The sequence below is a fragment of the Plectropomus leopardus genome, chromosome 7 (genome assembly GCF_026936395.1).
Source record: "Plectropomus leopardus strain MGB_pleo_1.0 chromosome 7, ASM2693639v1, whole genome shotgun sequence".
In the NCBI taxonomy this organism is placed as follows: Eukaryota; Metazoa; Chordata; class Actinopteri; order Perciformes; family Serranidae; genus Plectropomus; species Plectropomus leopardus.
In genome coordinates this window covers 12,853-30,000 of record NC_142182.1, presented here as the reverse complement: position 1 = coordinate 30,000, position 17,148 = coordinate 12,853, and the positions used below count along the sequence as shown (strand labels likewise).

At 45.1% G+C, this 17,148-nt stretch overlaps 1 protein-coding gene across 2 annotated transcripts in view; it reads left to right on the top strand.

The window, feature by feature from the left end:
* nup160 (nucleoporin 160) overlaps positions 1–15,537 on the top strand; it is a 28,973-nt gene extending 13,436 nt beyond the window's left edge. The window contains exons 13-34 of one of the 2 annotated variants that reach the window (XM_088079468.1): positions 39–204; positions 926–1,059; positions 1,158–1,318; positions 1,483–1,619; positions 3,007–3,077; positions 4,335–4,485; positions 4,610–4,679; positions 4,801–4,899; positions 5,002–5,121; positions 5,600–5,695; positions 5,824–5,918; positions 6,017–6,113; positions 7,280–7,385; positions 7,487–7,647; positions 9,134–9,194; positions 9,639–9,749; positions 10,274–10,397; positions 10,601–10,702; positions 14,550–14,691; positions 14,790–14,915; positions 15,126–15,221; positions 15,316–15,537. In XM_088079468.1, the coding sequence (XP_087935594.1) occupies positions 39–204; positions 926–1,059; positions 1,158–1,318; positions 1,483–1,619; positions 3,007–3,077; positions 4,335–4,485; positions 4,610–4,679; positions 4,801–4,899; positions 5,002–5,121; positions 5,600–5,695; positions 5,824–5,918; positions 6,017–6,113; positions 7,280–7,385; positions 7,487–7,647; positions 9,134–9,194; positions 9,639–9,749; positions 10,274–10,397; positions 10,601–10,702; positions 14,550–14,691; positions 14,790–14,915; positions 15,126–15,221; positions 15,316–15,399 (2,510 nt within the window). In that variant the 3' untranslated portion in view covers positions 15,400–15,537. Of the gene's footprint in view, positions 1–38; positions 205–925; positions 1,060–1,157; positions 1,319–1,482; positions 1,620–3,006; positions 3,078–4,331; positions 4,486–4,609; positions 4,680–4,800; positions 4,900–5,001; positions 5,122–5,599; positions 5,696–5,823; positions 5,919–6,016; positions 6,114–7,279; positions 7,386–7,486; positions 7,648–9,133; positions 9,195–9,638; positions 9,750–10,273; positions 10,398–10,600; positions 10,703–14,549; positions 14,692–14,789; positions 14,916–15,125; positions 15,222–15,315 lie in introns of both variants that reach the window. The other variant, XM_088079469.1, reaches the window with a different exon arrangement.
* Positions 15,538–17,148: the final 1,611 nt, after the last annotated feature.

Sequence of the window (17,148 nt, the reverse complement as noted above, 5' to 3'; positions counted from 1 at the left end):
TGTTGATGTATATATTTACATATATATTTCTCGTGTAGACCTGGAGGTGGGCCGTGACGTGCTGCAGCTGGTCCAGTGTCTGCGTCTGCTCAGTGAGGCGGTCTCGGGAGAGATGGCGTATGAGATGGAGAAAGCTCTGGAACACCTGCAGTCACCTGAGAGGGCTGCAGACCTGGTCCTGGAGAACCTGCTGTCCAATGACAAGTCAGTCCCTTCATTATTACTGTTTGGGACTGTTGTTTATTTATGAGAGTGGAGGGGGTGGGGCATAGATCTTTAAAAAGCTGAATTTTGTATTTATTTTACCGTTGACTGGTTTTGTATTGTTCTGTAATTTTTTTGATAATTTTTTTTCTTAAAAAAAATCTTGACAAATTTTTAATTAAACATTTTAGCTATTATTTTTTCTTAATTTTTAAATTTTTAAATTTTTAATTTTTTTTCGATTTTTGAAATAAACACTTCATTTTTCTTAAAAAATGTTTGGCAATTTGTAAAGAAAGAAAGCTGTCGTACTGATGGTGTTGTAGTTTTGGTGTTGTTTCAGCGATGGTAGTGACGGTGGAGTCTTAATGACAGTGGTGTCTTAGTGACGGCGGTGTCTTAGTGACAGTGGTGTCTTAGTGACGGTGGTGTCTTAGTGACAGTGGTGTCTTAGTGATGGCGGTGTCTTAGTGACGGCGGTGTCTTAGTGACAGTGGTGTCTTAGTGACGGCGGTGTCGTAGTGATGGTGGCGTTGTCGTAGTGACGGTGGTGTCTTAGTGACGGGGTTGTCTTAGTGACGGTGGTGACGTAGTGAAGGTGGCGTTGTCGTAGTGACGGCGGTGTCTTAGTGACGGGGGTGTCTTAATGACGGTGGTGTCTTAGTGATGGTGGCGTTGTCGTAGTGACGGTGGTGTCTTAGTGACGGTGATGTGTTTGCAGTGAGAACGTGATCGAGGACGTCCAGAACAAACTGCAGGACATCAGGAACCCCACAGCAGCCATGATGGTCCTGCTCAGAGAGATGGACCTGGAGACGGACTCCGAGGTCGGAGGAGAAGGACTCCTTACACCCGGTAGGATCCTCCCACGCTCCTGGTCCAGCTGTCACACCTGTCTCCATCTGTCTGACTGTGTGTGGTTGTGTGTGTGTTCCCTGCTCTGTGTCTGGCAGGTCAGAGCCTGAGCCTGAGGATCAGCCTGTCTCAGCTGTACGGCAGCAGCTCAGCTGTCGCTCTCGTCTGCCAGGCCGTCTGTCACATGACCATGACCAGAGCGTTGTTCTGCCGAGACCTGCTCATCCTGCAGAAACTCTACCTGCGCTTCGGAGACAACGTATGCACACACACGCACACACACACGCATGCACCCTTTACAACAAAGTCTAAATGACAACTATTCGTTTTTTACATTGACATTGTAATTTCTGTTTGGATTTACATATATGTATATGTATATGTACATGTTTATGTATACGAGTGTGTGTGTATGTGTGACAGGTGTTTCTGGGTGGGGGGGCCCAGCTGCTGCAGCTCCAGCAGGACCTGATCCCTCGCAGCTCCCACCTCCTCTCGTCCTATCACCTCCTCAAACACATCAGTCAGAGCCTGGCCTCCTCCGTCCCCGTGGACATCATGTGAGCACACACACACACACACACACACACAGACACACACACACACACACACACAGCAGGCCGGTGTTGAGTATTGCGTCCCTGTTTGTTCTGAAAGCTGAGTTTAGATTAACGAAGGATTTCTTTGACGTAAATAAACAGTTTTTGTTTCTTCATCACAAACACTCAATAAATGATTTCTCCATGAGCAGGGAAAACAGAGAAAACCTACAGTTACCAGAATGCAACAATCCAGGTGAAAGAAAAAATGGAAAAAGGGAATGAGCAACTCGGCAAGAAATGTCAGGAAATTAGGGATGTCAACATCTACACGTGTAAACGGGTACACGGATAACAAATCATAACCGTTCAGAAAAATCAATAACCGTTTACACGTCATTTTTTCCTCTCCTCCTCCTCGTTCATTTCTCACCAATAGTATTTTTAGGGGTGATAATGTTGCCTGAAAGCTTAAGATAATAACATTAACTAACTATACACTGAAATGTTCCCACTAATGCAGTTATCCGCATACATAATAGATGCACAGGTGGCAATGTTACGTTGATATTAAAAAAAAAAACGCAGCCACAGCCAGTGTCGCGTCACTTCAAGTTGACTCGGGGCCGCATGGACAACAAGCAACAAGCGATGAACAAGCGGAGCTTAAAAAAATACGTTGTACAAGTGAGCAATAGTTAAAACAATGATTAAAAAAGAAGGTTAAACCTTTTCCAGCTTTCACTTGTACGTTTTCTTGTCTGTCAAAATTGATGATTTTATTTTCAACTCATTTTACTTTCTGTCATAAGTAGGTCTAAGCCTTAAATGGTGAGATGGATTGCCTACTTTTTAAGTTCTGTTCGCTGAATAAACGTTTTTGTGCGATAACTAACTACTGGAATGGCTTTGATTTAATGAGATTAGGAGGTATTTGAATGGAGACAGAACCATCAAGTGGTTATATAGCGCATCTGCGATAGAAAAAGATCGTAAATCGTGTAACCGGGTACACGTCGGTTAGAAGTCCCGTTTACACGTGTAGAAAAAATTGTAAACGTTGACACCCCTACAGGAAATGACTTGAGAATTAGCTGTGGAGAGATCATTACATATTCAAAAAAGAATATGTAATGATCTCTCCACACTGTGGTCATTTTCTTGACTCATTTTGTTTGTTTACTGTCTTTTTTCTCTAATATTCAGGTATTTTTGTGTAACTTTTTATTAATTTCTTGCTGATTTTTTGGGTTATTTTCCATGACTTTGAAAGAAATCAACTCAATTTGCCCAGGTGTCAAAAGGTAAATTGATCAGGAAGGTTTCCAATCAGACAGCAGGTAGAAAAGTTCACTTCAGACGCGTTTAAACACAGGTTCACTGACGTTTGACCTCTGACCTCCTGCAGAGACGCCAACCTGCAGCACCTCACCGTGTTGGAGCTGTCTGACTCTCCTGCCCTCGCCACCAACAGATCAGGTCAGCGACACGACGGCCTTGTCACCACCGATCACTGTTCACCACCACTGATCATCACTGATCACTGTTCACTACCATCGATCACTGTTCACCACCACTGATCATCACTGATCACTGTTCACTACCATCGATCACTGTTCACCACCACTGATCATCACTGATCACTGTTCACTACCATCGATCACTGTTCACCACCACTGATCATCACTGATCACTGTTCACTACCACCGATCACTGTTCACCACCACTGATCATCACTGATCACTGTTCACTACCACCGATCACTGTTCACCACCACTGATCACTGTTCATCACTGATGACTGTTCACCACCACTGATCATCACTGATGACTGTTCACCACCGATCATCACTGATGACTGTTCACCACCACTGATCATCACTGATGACTGTTCACCACCACCGTTCATCACTGAAGACTGTTCACCACCACTGATTACTGTTCACCACCACTGTTCATCACTGATGCCTGTTCACCACCATCGATCACTGTTCACCACCACTGTTCATCACTGATCATTGTTCACCACCATCGATCACTGTTCACCACCACTGTTCATCACTGATGCCTGTTCACCACCACTGATCATCACTGATCATCACTGATCACTGTTCACCACCATCGATCACTGTTCACCACCACTGATCATCACTGATCACTGTTCACTACCATCGATCACTGTTCACCACCACCGTTCATCACTGATGACTGTTCACCACCATCGATCACTGTTCACCACCACTGTTCATCACTGATCACTGTTCACTACCATTGATCACTGTTCACCACCATCGATCACTGTTCACCACCACTGTTCATCACTGATCACTGTTCACCACCATCGATCACTGTTCACCACCATCGATCACTGTTCATCACCACTGATGACTGTTCACCACCACTGATCATTGTTCACCACCATCAATCACTGTTCACCACCACTGATCATCACTGATCACTGTTCACCACCATCGATCACTGTTCACCACCACTTTTCATCACTGATGCCTGTTCACCACCATCGATCACTGTTCACCATTACTGATCATCACTGATCACTGTTCACCACCATCGATCACTGTTCACCACCACTGATCATCACTGATCACTGTTCACCACCATCGATCACTGTTCACCACCACTGTTCATCACTGATCACTGTTCACCATCACTGATGACTGTTCACCACCCTGGGTCTGTATGAGGTGTTAACAGTGCCACCTGTTTTTCTCAGCAGTGTTGAGTCCTCAGACGGCGGTGGAGCTCTTCTACCAGACGGCAGCCAGAAGGATGATCATCTCTCACATTTACTCTCAGCAGCAGACCAACTCTGTACTCCACTGGAGTCACATGATCTCCAGCGTGGTCCACCTGCTCGCCCAGCTGCTGTATCCTTCACTTACCAGAACACGTCACCTGTACATACGTGTGTTTGCATGTTGTTGTCTCTGCTGTCCAGTTTCCACCAGTCTGCAGTGTTTTGTTGTTGAGCTTTTAACTGGTGTGTCCCAGTTGGCCCAGTAACCCTGGTTTCCAGTTCCCTGAGTGTCTAATGGCCAACTGTCAGTACACTCAGCTGCAGGTCGGTCCCAGTTCTGCTCAACTCGTCATGGTTGCATTTATCTATAAATCTGTATCAGTATCACAAACTCTGTGTGTGTGTCTGGCTGTCTGTGTGTCTGTGTGTGTGTGTGTGCGTGCAGGAGTACGTGCGTCTGATTGGTCCGTGGTGTCAGGTGAACATCGGCTCCTGTCGCTTCATGCTGGGCCAGTGTTACCTGGCCAACGGAGAGGGCCAGAAGGTCAGTCCCAGCAGACACACCTGTATGTTTACCTGCGTGTGACTTCCCAGAATCTCTCTGATCATCGTGATGTCACTGGTGATGTCATTGTTGTGTCTTCAGGCTCTGCAGTGTTTCCAGGAGGCGGCAACGGAGGTCGAGAAGGAGGAGTTTCTGATGAGACTGACGGGCAGCGAGGAGGAGGAGGCTGCATCCACCCCACGACTACAGTACTACAATAAGGTAATCAGATTACTCCTCGTGAAAGCAGATTGCAGTACTACTTCAAGGAAATCAAATTACTTAACAAGTAATTAGATGACATTACTACAACAAGGTACACCTGAAATAATCAGTACTGCAATAAGATAATCAGATGACCACCACCTGGAGGATTCCCTTTTGACTGAGAGATAGTTCTGTTTCAATACTTATTTCAGTTCTTGTGAATTGTTTTTGTCTCCTTTTGTGTATCTGTTTGCAATTGTGTGTTTTTTACTGCTGACTGTCTTGGCCAGGTTTTCCTTGAAAAAGACATTTTTAATCTTAATGGGACCAACCTGGTTAAATAAAAGTTAAATCAAATAAATTCATAAATAAGTGACTGCACAGATAATCACAATAGTATTACTGTATCATGGACGTGTTGCCTCTGAATGTTGATTAAATGTTGAGGTGTGTCTATACGTTTCTGTGTGTGTGTGTGTTTGTGTGTTTGCAGGTGCTGCGGTTGCTGGAGGATGTGGGTCTCCCTGAGCTGGTCATCCAGTTGGCCTCTCTGGCCATCACAGAGGCCGTCACTGACGTCAACAGTCAGGTAAAGGTGTCTTGCTCCTCTTTTCACGACCAAAACAAGCGTTGTTTATTTTCATGGATCCATATAATTTAATGTTTGTTTGTAACATATGTTACAACAACACGCTAATATAACGTGTGTGTGTGCAGGCGGCTTTGTGGACCCGAATATTCAAACACCACCTGGATCTGGGACACAACAGTGAAGCTTATGAAGCGCTCACACAGAACCCAGACGGCAGCATGTATGTGCACACACTCACACGCACAAACACCTGTATGTCAGTACAGATCTGCGTATACAGTGGTTATGTATATGAGGATGTGTCTTGTTGTGTCTCAGGCAGCTGGACTGTCTCCGTCAGTTGGTGGTTGTCCTGTGTGAACGTTCTCAGCTCCAGGATTTAGTCCAGTTCTCGTATGTCAACCTGCATGATGAGGTAAGACCATCCACTCGCCCGACTCACCTGATACTTACATGAGGGTTACATCAGTGCAGTGGTTACACCATCACACGTCAAACTGAAATCTGAAGTTAATAAAGTTTCAACTGTTTTAAAGTTAATTGAAAGGTTAACAGTTTTACTGTTAACTGAAGGGTTAACCGTTTTGTTGTTAACAGAGGGGTTAATAGTTTTCAGTTCACTAAAGGGTTAACTGAAAGATAACTGTTTTACTGTAGGTAGGGCTGGGCGATATGGCTGAAAAATAATATTTCAATATTTTAAAGCAATATTGCAATACACAATATATATTATAAGATTTTTTATATACCCTTTAAACTAATGTTAACTGCTAAAATTTTACAAATATATATATTGAATGAACTATCAAAATAGCACCCATGCTGCTTTTATTTTGAAGGAACTGGTTCGTCTCAGCCCCGAAGTGTCGATGTTTTTGCCGTGGGCACGAAGCCTCCGGTCAACAGTGGGTTGCTAGCGTTAGCAGAGAGTTAAGCAGACACCACAGTGTCTGTTTAACTCTCTGTTCTCTCACTGTGAGCTGTCAACAAACTGACGGCACTCCACTTCATGTATTACGGATATTTGGAAGTCAAGTCAATTTTATTTATAGAGCCAATTATCACAAACATGGTTTGTCTCAGCGGGCTTTACGGTGTCGTCACAGAACTGGTGGATGGGAACAAACTACTCACCCGAGAGATAATATAATAATAGTGTTTGCAAATCGCAGTAGTGCTCCAAAATGTGACTGGAGTACGTGTGTGTGTGTGTGTGTGTGTGTGTGTGTGTGTGTGTGTGTGTGTGTGTGTGTGTGTGTGTGTGTGTGTGTGTGTGTGTGTGTGTGCGCGCGTGCGTGCGCATCTGAGTGAGACAGAGAGCTGCAGGAGAGAGCGAGAAAACCAAAACACTGGTGGCTCATGAAAATGACACATTTTATACTCGATGGTCACGATAAAGTCACTTTATACATCGTACGAGGAACGAGCCACAATACATCAAATATATTCAATATATCGCCCACCTCTAACTAAAGGGTTAACTTTTTTGCTAAAAACTGAAGGGTTAACTTATTTACTGTTAACTCAAGGTTTAAGTGTTTGGGTGTTAATTAAAGGGTTAATTGTTTTGTTGTTAACTAGGTCGTCAGCATCATTGAGTCCAGAGCTCGAGGTTTGGACCTGCTGGCTCATAATTACTACGAGCTGCTGTATGCCTTCCACATCAACAGACACAACTACAGGAAAGGTAAACATCTGCTTAATGAAGGTGTGTGAGTGTTTGTTTTTGTGTGTGTTTATACGTGTCTTTGTGTGTTAACATGCTCATGAGTGTGTTCATGTGTGCAGCGGGGACCGTGATGTTTGAGTTCGGGATGCGTCTGGGTCGGGAGGTTCGGACTCGCGCGGGCCTTCAGAAGCAGGTGAATTGTTACCTGGCTGCTCTCAACTGTCTGCGCCTCATCAGACCTGAGTATGCATGGATTGTCCAGCCCGCCTCCGGAGCCACGGTAAAAATACATACACAGTGTACACAAGGTACAAATACACACACACAGTATACACAGCATGTACAGCAGGGATGTAACGATATTTTTGAGCAGTGATGCGTGTTCTGATACATGGTTGAAGAGAATGATATGGGCTTATGTAGAGCGATACTGTTCGGTTAAAAGAGTAAAAATCGATGTCGTGACTTTAGGAGAACGTGTGTGCGTGCAGCGGGAGAGGAGGCCAAACGCTGACCCTCACACACATTCAGTGCGAGGTCGCTGTTCGGTGTGTGACGGGTTTGACCTTTGATTTCTTCCTCTTCTGCTGCCAACCGTCGACCAGCACTCCCAGTACGAGAAAGAGTTGCACTAAGGCAGCGCATGTGTCTGGGCCCCCGGCCCCTGCAACACGAGATTGGCCCCTGGTACAAATGTGCACAGCGCTCCTGTTTCTAAAGACCTCCAGCTCTAGTCGGACTGAAACTGAAGCGTCGTGGTCTGTGGAGGTCTGACTTTCCAGCGCTGAACATTTGACTCTTCATTCAGACACTTTTGCTCTGTGTCACTCTGTCGTCGCTCTGTCGTCGCTCTGTCGTCGCTCTGTCGTCGCTCTGTCGCCGCTCTGTCGCCGCTCTGTCGCCGCTCTGTCGCCGCTCTGCCGCCGCTCTGCCGCCGCTCTGCTGCCGCTCTGCCGTGGTTCTATGTGATTTGTCGGGTTGTGAAAACAGTAAAGTGCTTCTGGTTGTTTAAATGTAATCAGCTGACGGCGTGACGATGACAAAATAAAAACGTTGCTCCCTCCAACTGTATCGTGAGGATGTCTGTGTGCTGAGTGTCGTGTTTCGTGTGTGCAGGACACGCTCGCTGTCCGTACTGAAACTTCACCGAGGAGAGAAACGGCCCGCCGCTCTGAGTCGCTGTAAACGTCATTGTCACACTCAGCTCGTTTTTAACTCTTGCAGCGGTCAGACAGAGGACACACACGAGGAAGCTTTGACTCAGAGCTCAGCCACTCCTCCTCAGATTTTTGGGTGAACCTGCTGACTGTTGGTGACGCTCGGGGACACCAGGGGCTGCGGCATCATTCACGCATAAACACATTTAACAATTCACACGTGTGTTCTTAGTGTCATGCTGTTGAGCCCTGACATCACAGCGTGTGACATGCTGAACACAACACGCAAATTGTGTATTTCAGTGTCCGGACAGTCGTATTAAAACGATTTTAGGCACGAGTCACACTAGACAGACGACTCGTCGTTTACCCGTCAGCGTCGCCTGATCGCGGGATCATTAATCGATGTGTCGATACGGCGGATGTATCGTTACACCCCTGATAAACATTATACACAGTACACAAATATGTACACACAGACACCCATCACACACACACGACAGAAGAACACACACACACACACGCACACAGAGTCAGTCTATCAGAGTCAGTTTATTTCCACAAATGACTGACTGTGTGTGTGTGTGTGTGTGTGTGTGTGTGTTGCAGTACGAGCGTCCCGGAGCGTCTCCGAAGAGAAACTCAGATGGAGAGTTTTCCTCTGAACCAGGTGAGATTGTCCATCTGTGATCAAACTTTATTTACAGCCTGCCTGTGGACAGAGACAGTGATTCAGCAGTTTATTACAATTATAATCAATCAGATTGATAAGTCGCAGTGATTCAGCAGTTTATTATAATTATAATCAATCAGATTGATGAGTCGCAGTGATCGATAATAGAGTTACTGATTGATGATCAGCTTTGGTGTGAGGTGAGGCAGGTTGGAGAATCTTGTCTCAGAGTCTTGTCGATGCAGCTGCGTCTCTCTGATGCTGGTGACCTTCTGTGGACATAAAGAGTTAACGGCGTCCTGCAGAGACAGCTGCTGTCAGGCAGGAAGTCCTCAGCGCCTGAGGACGCCGCCCCCTGGTGGATGGGGACGAGACTTGTCCCAGTGACTGGATTAAACTCTTCTACTTCTTCTTGTTCTTCTGTTTGTGTTTGTCCTGCAGTGAGACGTCAGGTGGACATCCTGGAGCTCAAGGACCTGGAAAAGGAGTACATCTTGTCCCGCAGCCGCCTCACACTCGCTCAGCACCACCCGCCATCCGCCGCCATCGCCGGTACGCCTGCGTCACAGTTACTCTCCGAGTGCTATCACTGCTGTAACAAGTGTTTAACCCTCATAACCCTGACCACGAGGCTGAGGAGACACGGAGACGAGTGAGGACGTCCCTCACAGTGCAGAAATAAGATATCTAGGAAACGTCATAAATGAAGTTAGCGGGAAAATAAAAATAATTATTTATAATGATCATAGTGACACATTTCAAATGCTGCTGCAGATTTATTCTCATTTAATCACTTTTCTCGGTCATTTCCTGTTTTTTAAATTAATTAATTTTAAACTGATATTTGAGTCACTTTCTTAAACTTTTTACTCATTTCTTGCCAATTTTTGGTCAAAGAAAACGACGAGCAGCAGCAGAACTTCAGTGCGGGTTGTTTTGTCTTCTGCCTCGCTCAGGATTCAAAGGGTTAAAAACACTTAAACATTTTTGGGGCGTCGGCGGTGGAGCTGGTGTGTGTTTGTGTGTGTTAATGTGTTAATGTGTTAATGTGTTAATGTGTGCGTGCGCGTGCACAGGCGGGGCGTCGGCGGTGGAGCTCGTTTCGCTGCTGGTCCAGTCGGGTCTGTTTGACTCGGCTCTGTCCGTCTGCGGGACGTTCGGTTTGGACCTGACACCTGTCTTCGAGGGACTCACCTTCAAGTAGGTCACGTGACCCGGAGTATCATCGTGTGCACGCCGTGTTTCTGCGACGATGACATCGAACAGATGACATCACAAATCAAACCGGCTTCTTTAATGAACATGATGTCATGTGATCAGCTGATCGCTGGGACAACCAACCAGAAACCTCACCACCTTTGTTTGTGTTTGTTTGTGTTTGTTGTTTGTTTGTTTGTTTACAGGTGTATAAAGCTGCAGTTTGGGGGGGAGGATGCTCAAAGTGAAGCTTGGAGCTGGTTGGCGGCCAATCAGCTGTCGTCTGTCGTCAACACCAAAGAGTCTAGGTTTGACCTTTAACCTTCATCTCATCATCATGATGTCGTCACTGTGTGAGACCTTAGTCACAAAAACAGCTCATCATCATCATTATTATTATTATGTTATTATTGTTGTTGTTGATATTTATTGCTATTATTAGACTTGACAAACAATAAAAAGCCGCCGTCTTAAATAGGCCCAAGACGTCTGTCACATGACCGCATCACCTGATGCATAAAAAACCCAAAACACCTCCAATAGTGTATATATAGAAAATACAGTCATAACATTAAAAAAGAACACAAAAGACTGTATATAATACCATAGAAATATAGAAAATAGAAAAGTACCTCTCAGCATTACTGACAATCATCAGGAAATCAACCATCATAGAATAATTTTGGACATGAATGTAATATATATTTATATGGATGCTGATCGAGTATAACTCAAGTTTGTAGAGTAATTTCAAGTACCATACCCACAGGTGACATAATCATAAATAAGTAAAATAATTAAAAATTGTTAAAAGAAAAAAGAAAATGTGTATATATATAATTTAAATGAAGTAAATAGAATAAAATAAAAATAATGTAAAATAAATTTAAAAAAACTGAAATCAAATAAAAATCTCAAATAAATTAAACATATACATACTTAAACATGATGATAAGTGAGGATACTTTGATGTGAAAAACCTCATTCAGACTTCACTGTTTACCACCAGGCAGGCGAAGGACAGCGACATCTATCGAATCTGCTTGAAACTCTTTCATTTTAGATTTAAAGAGATTTAGCAACACCAGCTCCTTGAGTTTCAAGTTGTTTTGCAACAAGTTCCAGGCTGAGGATGCAGAATATCCAAAAGCCCTTTTCCCAATTTCTATTTGAACATTTGGGACTGAGAGCACAAAAAGGTCCTGAGAACGCAGTGAGTACTGTCTGGTACTTTTTTGCGTGACAAAAACACAAAGATAGTGCGGGAGCAGACCAAGAAGTGCCTTATATCTTTCTCATCAGGTATAGCACATGAGGTTTAGACTTTAGGGGGTCCTGAGCTCAGAAATCTCAGCTTTAAAACATCATGGTCGAATGTGTGAAAGCTTTTGATAAATCAGTGAAGGCTGCGTAAGGTTGCTTCTTATCAAGCGCTACAGTGAAGCTGTGATGGTGCTGTGCTTTTTTCTAAAACCTGATTGATTTGCTGATAAAATATCATTTGTGTATAAAAACTTCTTTAGCTGATTACTTACCAGAGATTCAAGAACTTTGACTAGTACTGGTAAATTGGATATTGACCGATAGTTATTAAAACACTTGGCTTTCACAAAGGTTAGACAGCACTGAGGTTAAAAAGATATGTAAGAGGCTCTGCTACAAAGTCAGCTGCCAGTTTGAAGAAATAAGGATCTACAGAATCAGGTCCTGATGGTTTTCTAGGATCTGACTCTTTTAAGGTCTTACGAACCTCCTGTGCAGAGAAAGGCATACAATTAAAAGACTGACCAGCATACACTGACACATCAGTACCGGGCTTCACAGATGCAGGGCAGGCAGACTCAAACAGGAAGCCAAAAGATACAAAATGCTCATTACAACAAGTCATTATTTCCATTTTTGTCATGAATAGCAACAGAATCCTTCATAGCAAAAATGGGTACAGCTTGAGGTTTGTTGCTGCCAAAAAGGGATTTTATACCCTTCCAAAATCTCTGGGAGTCATTGAAATTTTTTGTAGTGATAGATAAATAATACTCTTTTTTGGCTTTCTTAATACAAACCCCAATTCCAATGAAGTAGGGACGTTGTGTAAAACGTAATTAAAAACAGTACAATTATTTGCAAATCCTTTTCAACCTATATTCAATACACTACAAAGACAAGATATTTAATGTTCAAACTGATAAACTTTATTGTTTTTTTGCAAACATTCACTCATTTTGAATTTGATGCCTGCAGAATGTTCCAAAAAAGCCGAGATGGGGTTGGTTTACCTCTCCATTACGTCACCTTTCTTTTAACAACACTCTGTAAGCATTTGGGAACTGAGGACACTAGCTGTTGAAGCTTTGTAGGTGGAATTATTTCCCATTCTTGTTGATGTAGGACTCCAGTTGCTCAACAGTCCGGGGTCTCCGTTGTCGTATTTTGCACTTCATAATGCGCCGCACATTTTCAGTGGGAGACGGGTCCGGACTGCAGGCAGGCCGGTCTCGTACCCGCGGTCTTTTACTACGAAGCCGCGCTGCTGTCACACCTGCAGAATGTGGCTTAGCATGGTCTTGCAGGGACGTCCCTGAAAATGGATGGCAGCATATGATGCTCCAAAACCTGTGTGTGCCTTTCAGCATTAACGGTGCCTTCACAGATGTGAAAGTTACCCATGATGCCATGGGCACGAACACACCCACACCATCACAGATGCTGGCTTTTGAACTTTGCGCTGATAACAGTCTGGATGGTCCTTTTCCTCTTTGTCCCGGAGGACACGACGCCCATGATTTCCTAAGACGCAACCCACCTTGACCCACCTTGCGTTAGTCCAGCTCAGGTGAGCTCGGGCCAAGAGAAGCCGGTGGCATTTCTGGGTGTTGTTGATATTTGGCTTTGCAGTGTAGAGTTTGAACTTGCACGGGTCGATGTCGAGACGATCTGTGTTAACGGACGATGGTTTTCCGAAGTCTTCCTGAGCCCACGTGGTGATACCCTTCACAGAACGATGTCGGTTTTTAATGCAGTGCCGCCTGAGGGGTCGAAGGTCACAGGCATTCAATGTTGGTTTTCGGCCTTGCCGCTTACGTGCAGAGATTTCTCCGGACTCTCTTAATCTTTTGATGATATTATGGACTGTAGACGATGAAATCCCTGAATTCCTTGCAATTGCATTTTTGCTGCGCACGTTGAGATAAAAGTCAGTTTGTCAAGTCGATTTTATTTCTAGAGCCCATTATCACAAAACATGGTTTGCCTCAGAGGGCTTTACAGTGTTCGACATCCCTCTGCCCTTAGACCCTCACATCACCCAAAACTCCCGAAAAAGAACCCCTGAACGGAAAAAAAAGGAAGAAACCTCAGGAAGAGCGGCAGAGGATGATGAGGGATCCCTCTTCAGGACGGACAGACGAGTGATAGATGTCGTAAATAACAAATGAAATACAATCATGGCAAAAAAGAAAGAGAAAGAGAGAGGGGGAGAGAGGCACGGCAATAATAGAAACAGATGCATGTCATATTACAATAACGGTAGGTGTGAAATCATTAATTGCACTCTATGATGATGTTGAGGGCGATGATAAGAGTCTCATGCAAATGTCGATAGGGAGGTGTCCAAAGTCAGGATCACGGCATCGGCGCAACCAGGACCAGACCACGATCAGGGCGAGCAGGGGGTCCAGTATCAGTACAGTCGTTGAGCGTGTGCTCTTACGCACAAAGTCCTGCGGGTGTTTGCGTCCCCGGAGTGCTGGACAGCTGGCCGCCGGCAAAGGAGGAGGAGATGGGGAGATGTGGGGGCGAGGCTGGGTGGAGAGGCCGGGCAGGTGGAGGCTGAGATGAGCAGGAGGACCATGAGCAGGATTAGATTCTGAGGACCGGAACAGTTTACATCCCAAATTAAATGGACCAGAAATAACGTGTGAATGCACAATAAAATACTGTGCTCAATTTAGAAGAATGTTGACGGAATAACAGAGTTAGTAAAAACAGACGACACACTGACGGGCTTCCATCTTATTCATTTTTATTAGCATTGATAATCATCATTAATTATTATTGATGATTATTATTAATTATTATTAATTTTCTGTTGGTGGGCGGGTCAGAGTGTTTCAGGTGAGGACTTTGGTGACGTGTGTGTTATTCTTCTGTGGTCAGTGCTGCAGATGAGGCGTGGCGGCTGCTGTCCTCCTACCTGGACAGGTGTCCCTCAGCAAACGGCCAGCATCACCACTGCGTCATAAACAAGCTGCTGTCGCACGGCGTCCCGCTGCCCGATTGGCTCATCAGGTCTTACAAGGTGAGCTCTCGGCCAACAGGAAGGAGCACCGCCGCCATTCTCTGCTGCTTACTTTCCCATCATGCAACAGTGTGTGTTACTCTCCCATCACGCAACAGGGCATGGACGCTGCCTCCCTGCTGCGTCTCTACCTGAACTTTGACCTGCTGGAGGCGGCGGCCGAGCTGGTGCTGGAGTACGTGGACGCTCTGCTGGGACGTGGACATCAGTACTTCGGGATCGAGGTCAGAGCGCCATGCAGTCACATGACCTCTGAACACGCAGTCACATGACCTCTGAACACGCAGTCACATGACCTCTGAACACGCAGTCACATGACCTCGGAACACGCAGTCACATGATCTCTGAACACAGTCACATGACCTCTGACGTCCCAATAATCTGTGTGTGTGTGTGTGTGTGTGTGTGTGTTTCTGTGTGTGTGTGTGTTTTAGCGTCCTCTGTCGGCGACTGCATCCTCAGTGTGGCTGCCGTACACGTCCATCGATCAGTTGCTTCAGACTCTGAATGAGACGCAGACCAACAGCAGCGTGAGTCGCCTTCACTTTCTGTGTGTGAGCCATTTCCTGTTGATGATGCGTTTCCTGCGTGCTTTGATGAACGCTTGCTGACGTCTTGTTTCAGATTTACAATAAAGTGCGGGACAAACTGTCCGATTATCACCGGCTGGTGGAGCAGACGACCAAACGGAGACTCGTGGCTCGATGAGGACTCGTCAGGTCAGCTGACGGCAGCGTCCAATCAGAGGGCAGAGACCTGATGATGTAAATAAATCAGCTATTTGTGTTTTTTAGGATCCTTTGTACGTGTGTTTTTCATTCAGTCAAATTAAAGTGTTTTCCTGCATTTCAGTGAGTCTGTGGAGGTTTTTCCTCTCACTGCTGTTCCCGAGCTTTCCAGTGCATCACATGATCTTCTTCAGCAGTCTGAGGGCGCCACTGATGGAACACCGTCGATTTAATGCCATCAGTGTAACGCCATTGGTTTAAGGTCATTGGTGCAACGATATTGATTTAAGGTCATTGGTGTAACGCCATTGGTTTAAGGTCATTGGTGTAACGCCATCGTTTCAAGGCTATCGATACAACGCCAATGATATGTCATCGATTCAATGCCATTGATTTAACGTCATCAATTTAAGGCCATCAGTTCAGCGCCATTGATGTAATGTCCCAGTCTCCTGATGAAGACCAAGGAGCACGAGCCACTCAATGCACCCTCTACGGACTACACGCGGACAGAGAGCTCTGGAAATAATTTGTAAAGGGGTCGTGGGGGTTTGCGCATCTGTTCTACATGTGTTTTGTGGACTTGGAGAAGACTTCTGACTGTGTTCTCAGGGGAGTCCTGTGGGGGGTACTGTAGGGGTACTGTAGGGGTACTGCGGGGGTACGGGGTGCTCCTGCGAGCCGTCTGGTCCCCGTATGACTAAAGTGAGAACTGTGTCCGCAGACTCGGCGTAAAGTCAAACACTTTCCGATGGGAGTCGGCCTCTGCCAGGGTTGTCCCTTGTCTGTGACCCTGTTTGTGATTTTCATGGACAGGATCTCAAGTTGCAGCTGGGGACAGGAAGGGGTCCGGTTTGGGGACATCAGGGTTGCATCTCTGCTTTTTGCAGATGCTGTGGTTCTGTTGGCTCCATCACACCGTGACCTCCCAACATGCACTGGGACAGTTTGTAGCTGAGTCTGAAGCGATCAGGATGAGAGAAAATTCAGTCATTATGTACTCCCCCTCTGTTGCTGTTGCTGATGCTGTTGGAAAGTCCGGTGAAGTTTTATAGTCCACGAAACACTGCCGGAGGTTCACGGGAAAAGGCGTTCCTTTGTTTCCTTTGTGCTGGAGTTTACAAACTATTATTTGTTTCATTTTTTTTTATTGAAAGAACAATACAAGGCATACAAATGTCAGAACCGCTGAGCCTTCTCCCATTTTCTGTCACCTCCGTAAAAGGAAAACCAGCAACAACAGAAATCACACCAAGTGCAACAATCCTGACAAAACTTATGTGTTGCAGTAACACTGGTACAATACACAGACAAGAAAACAAAGAATAAAGATTTGGATAAAAATGACAAAAATCAACAACATGGCAAACAAATGGGAAAAGTGCAAAACAACCAATCATCATTTCCTTTTAACAATTTTGCTAATATAAATGATAGTAACCATGTAAACTGCTGGTTGCCAACATGTGCTCTTTGATTTAAACCTAATATAAACATAATGGTTTGACAGCTGTTTCTTTTCTAATCAAATCTCTGTTCTTAGCTTGAATGCTGTAAGATTTCTTGTTCCATCATTTCATCGATGTTCCATCGGGGAGAATTTGCGGGAACGCTGCAGATCCCTCCACATTCGTCTTTTTTCTCCGTCAGCTTTGACGGGATGATCAGAGTGAAGAACTCCGCGGCTCCGGACGGAGAGACCACCGAGATGATCGTGTTTCAGGTAATG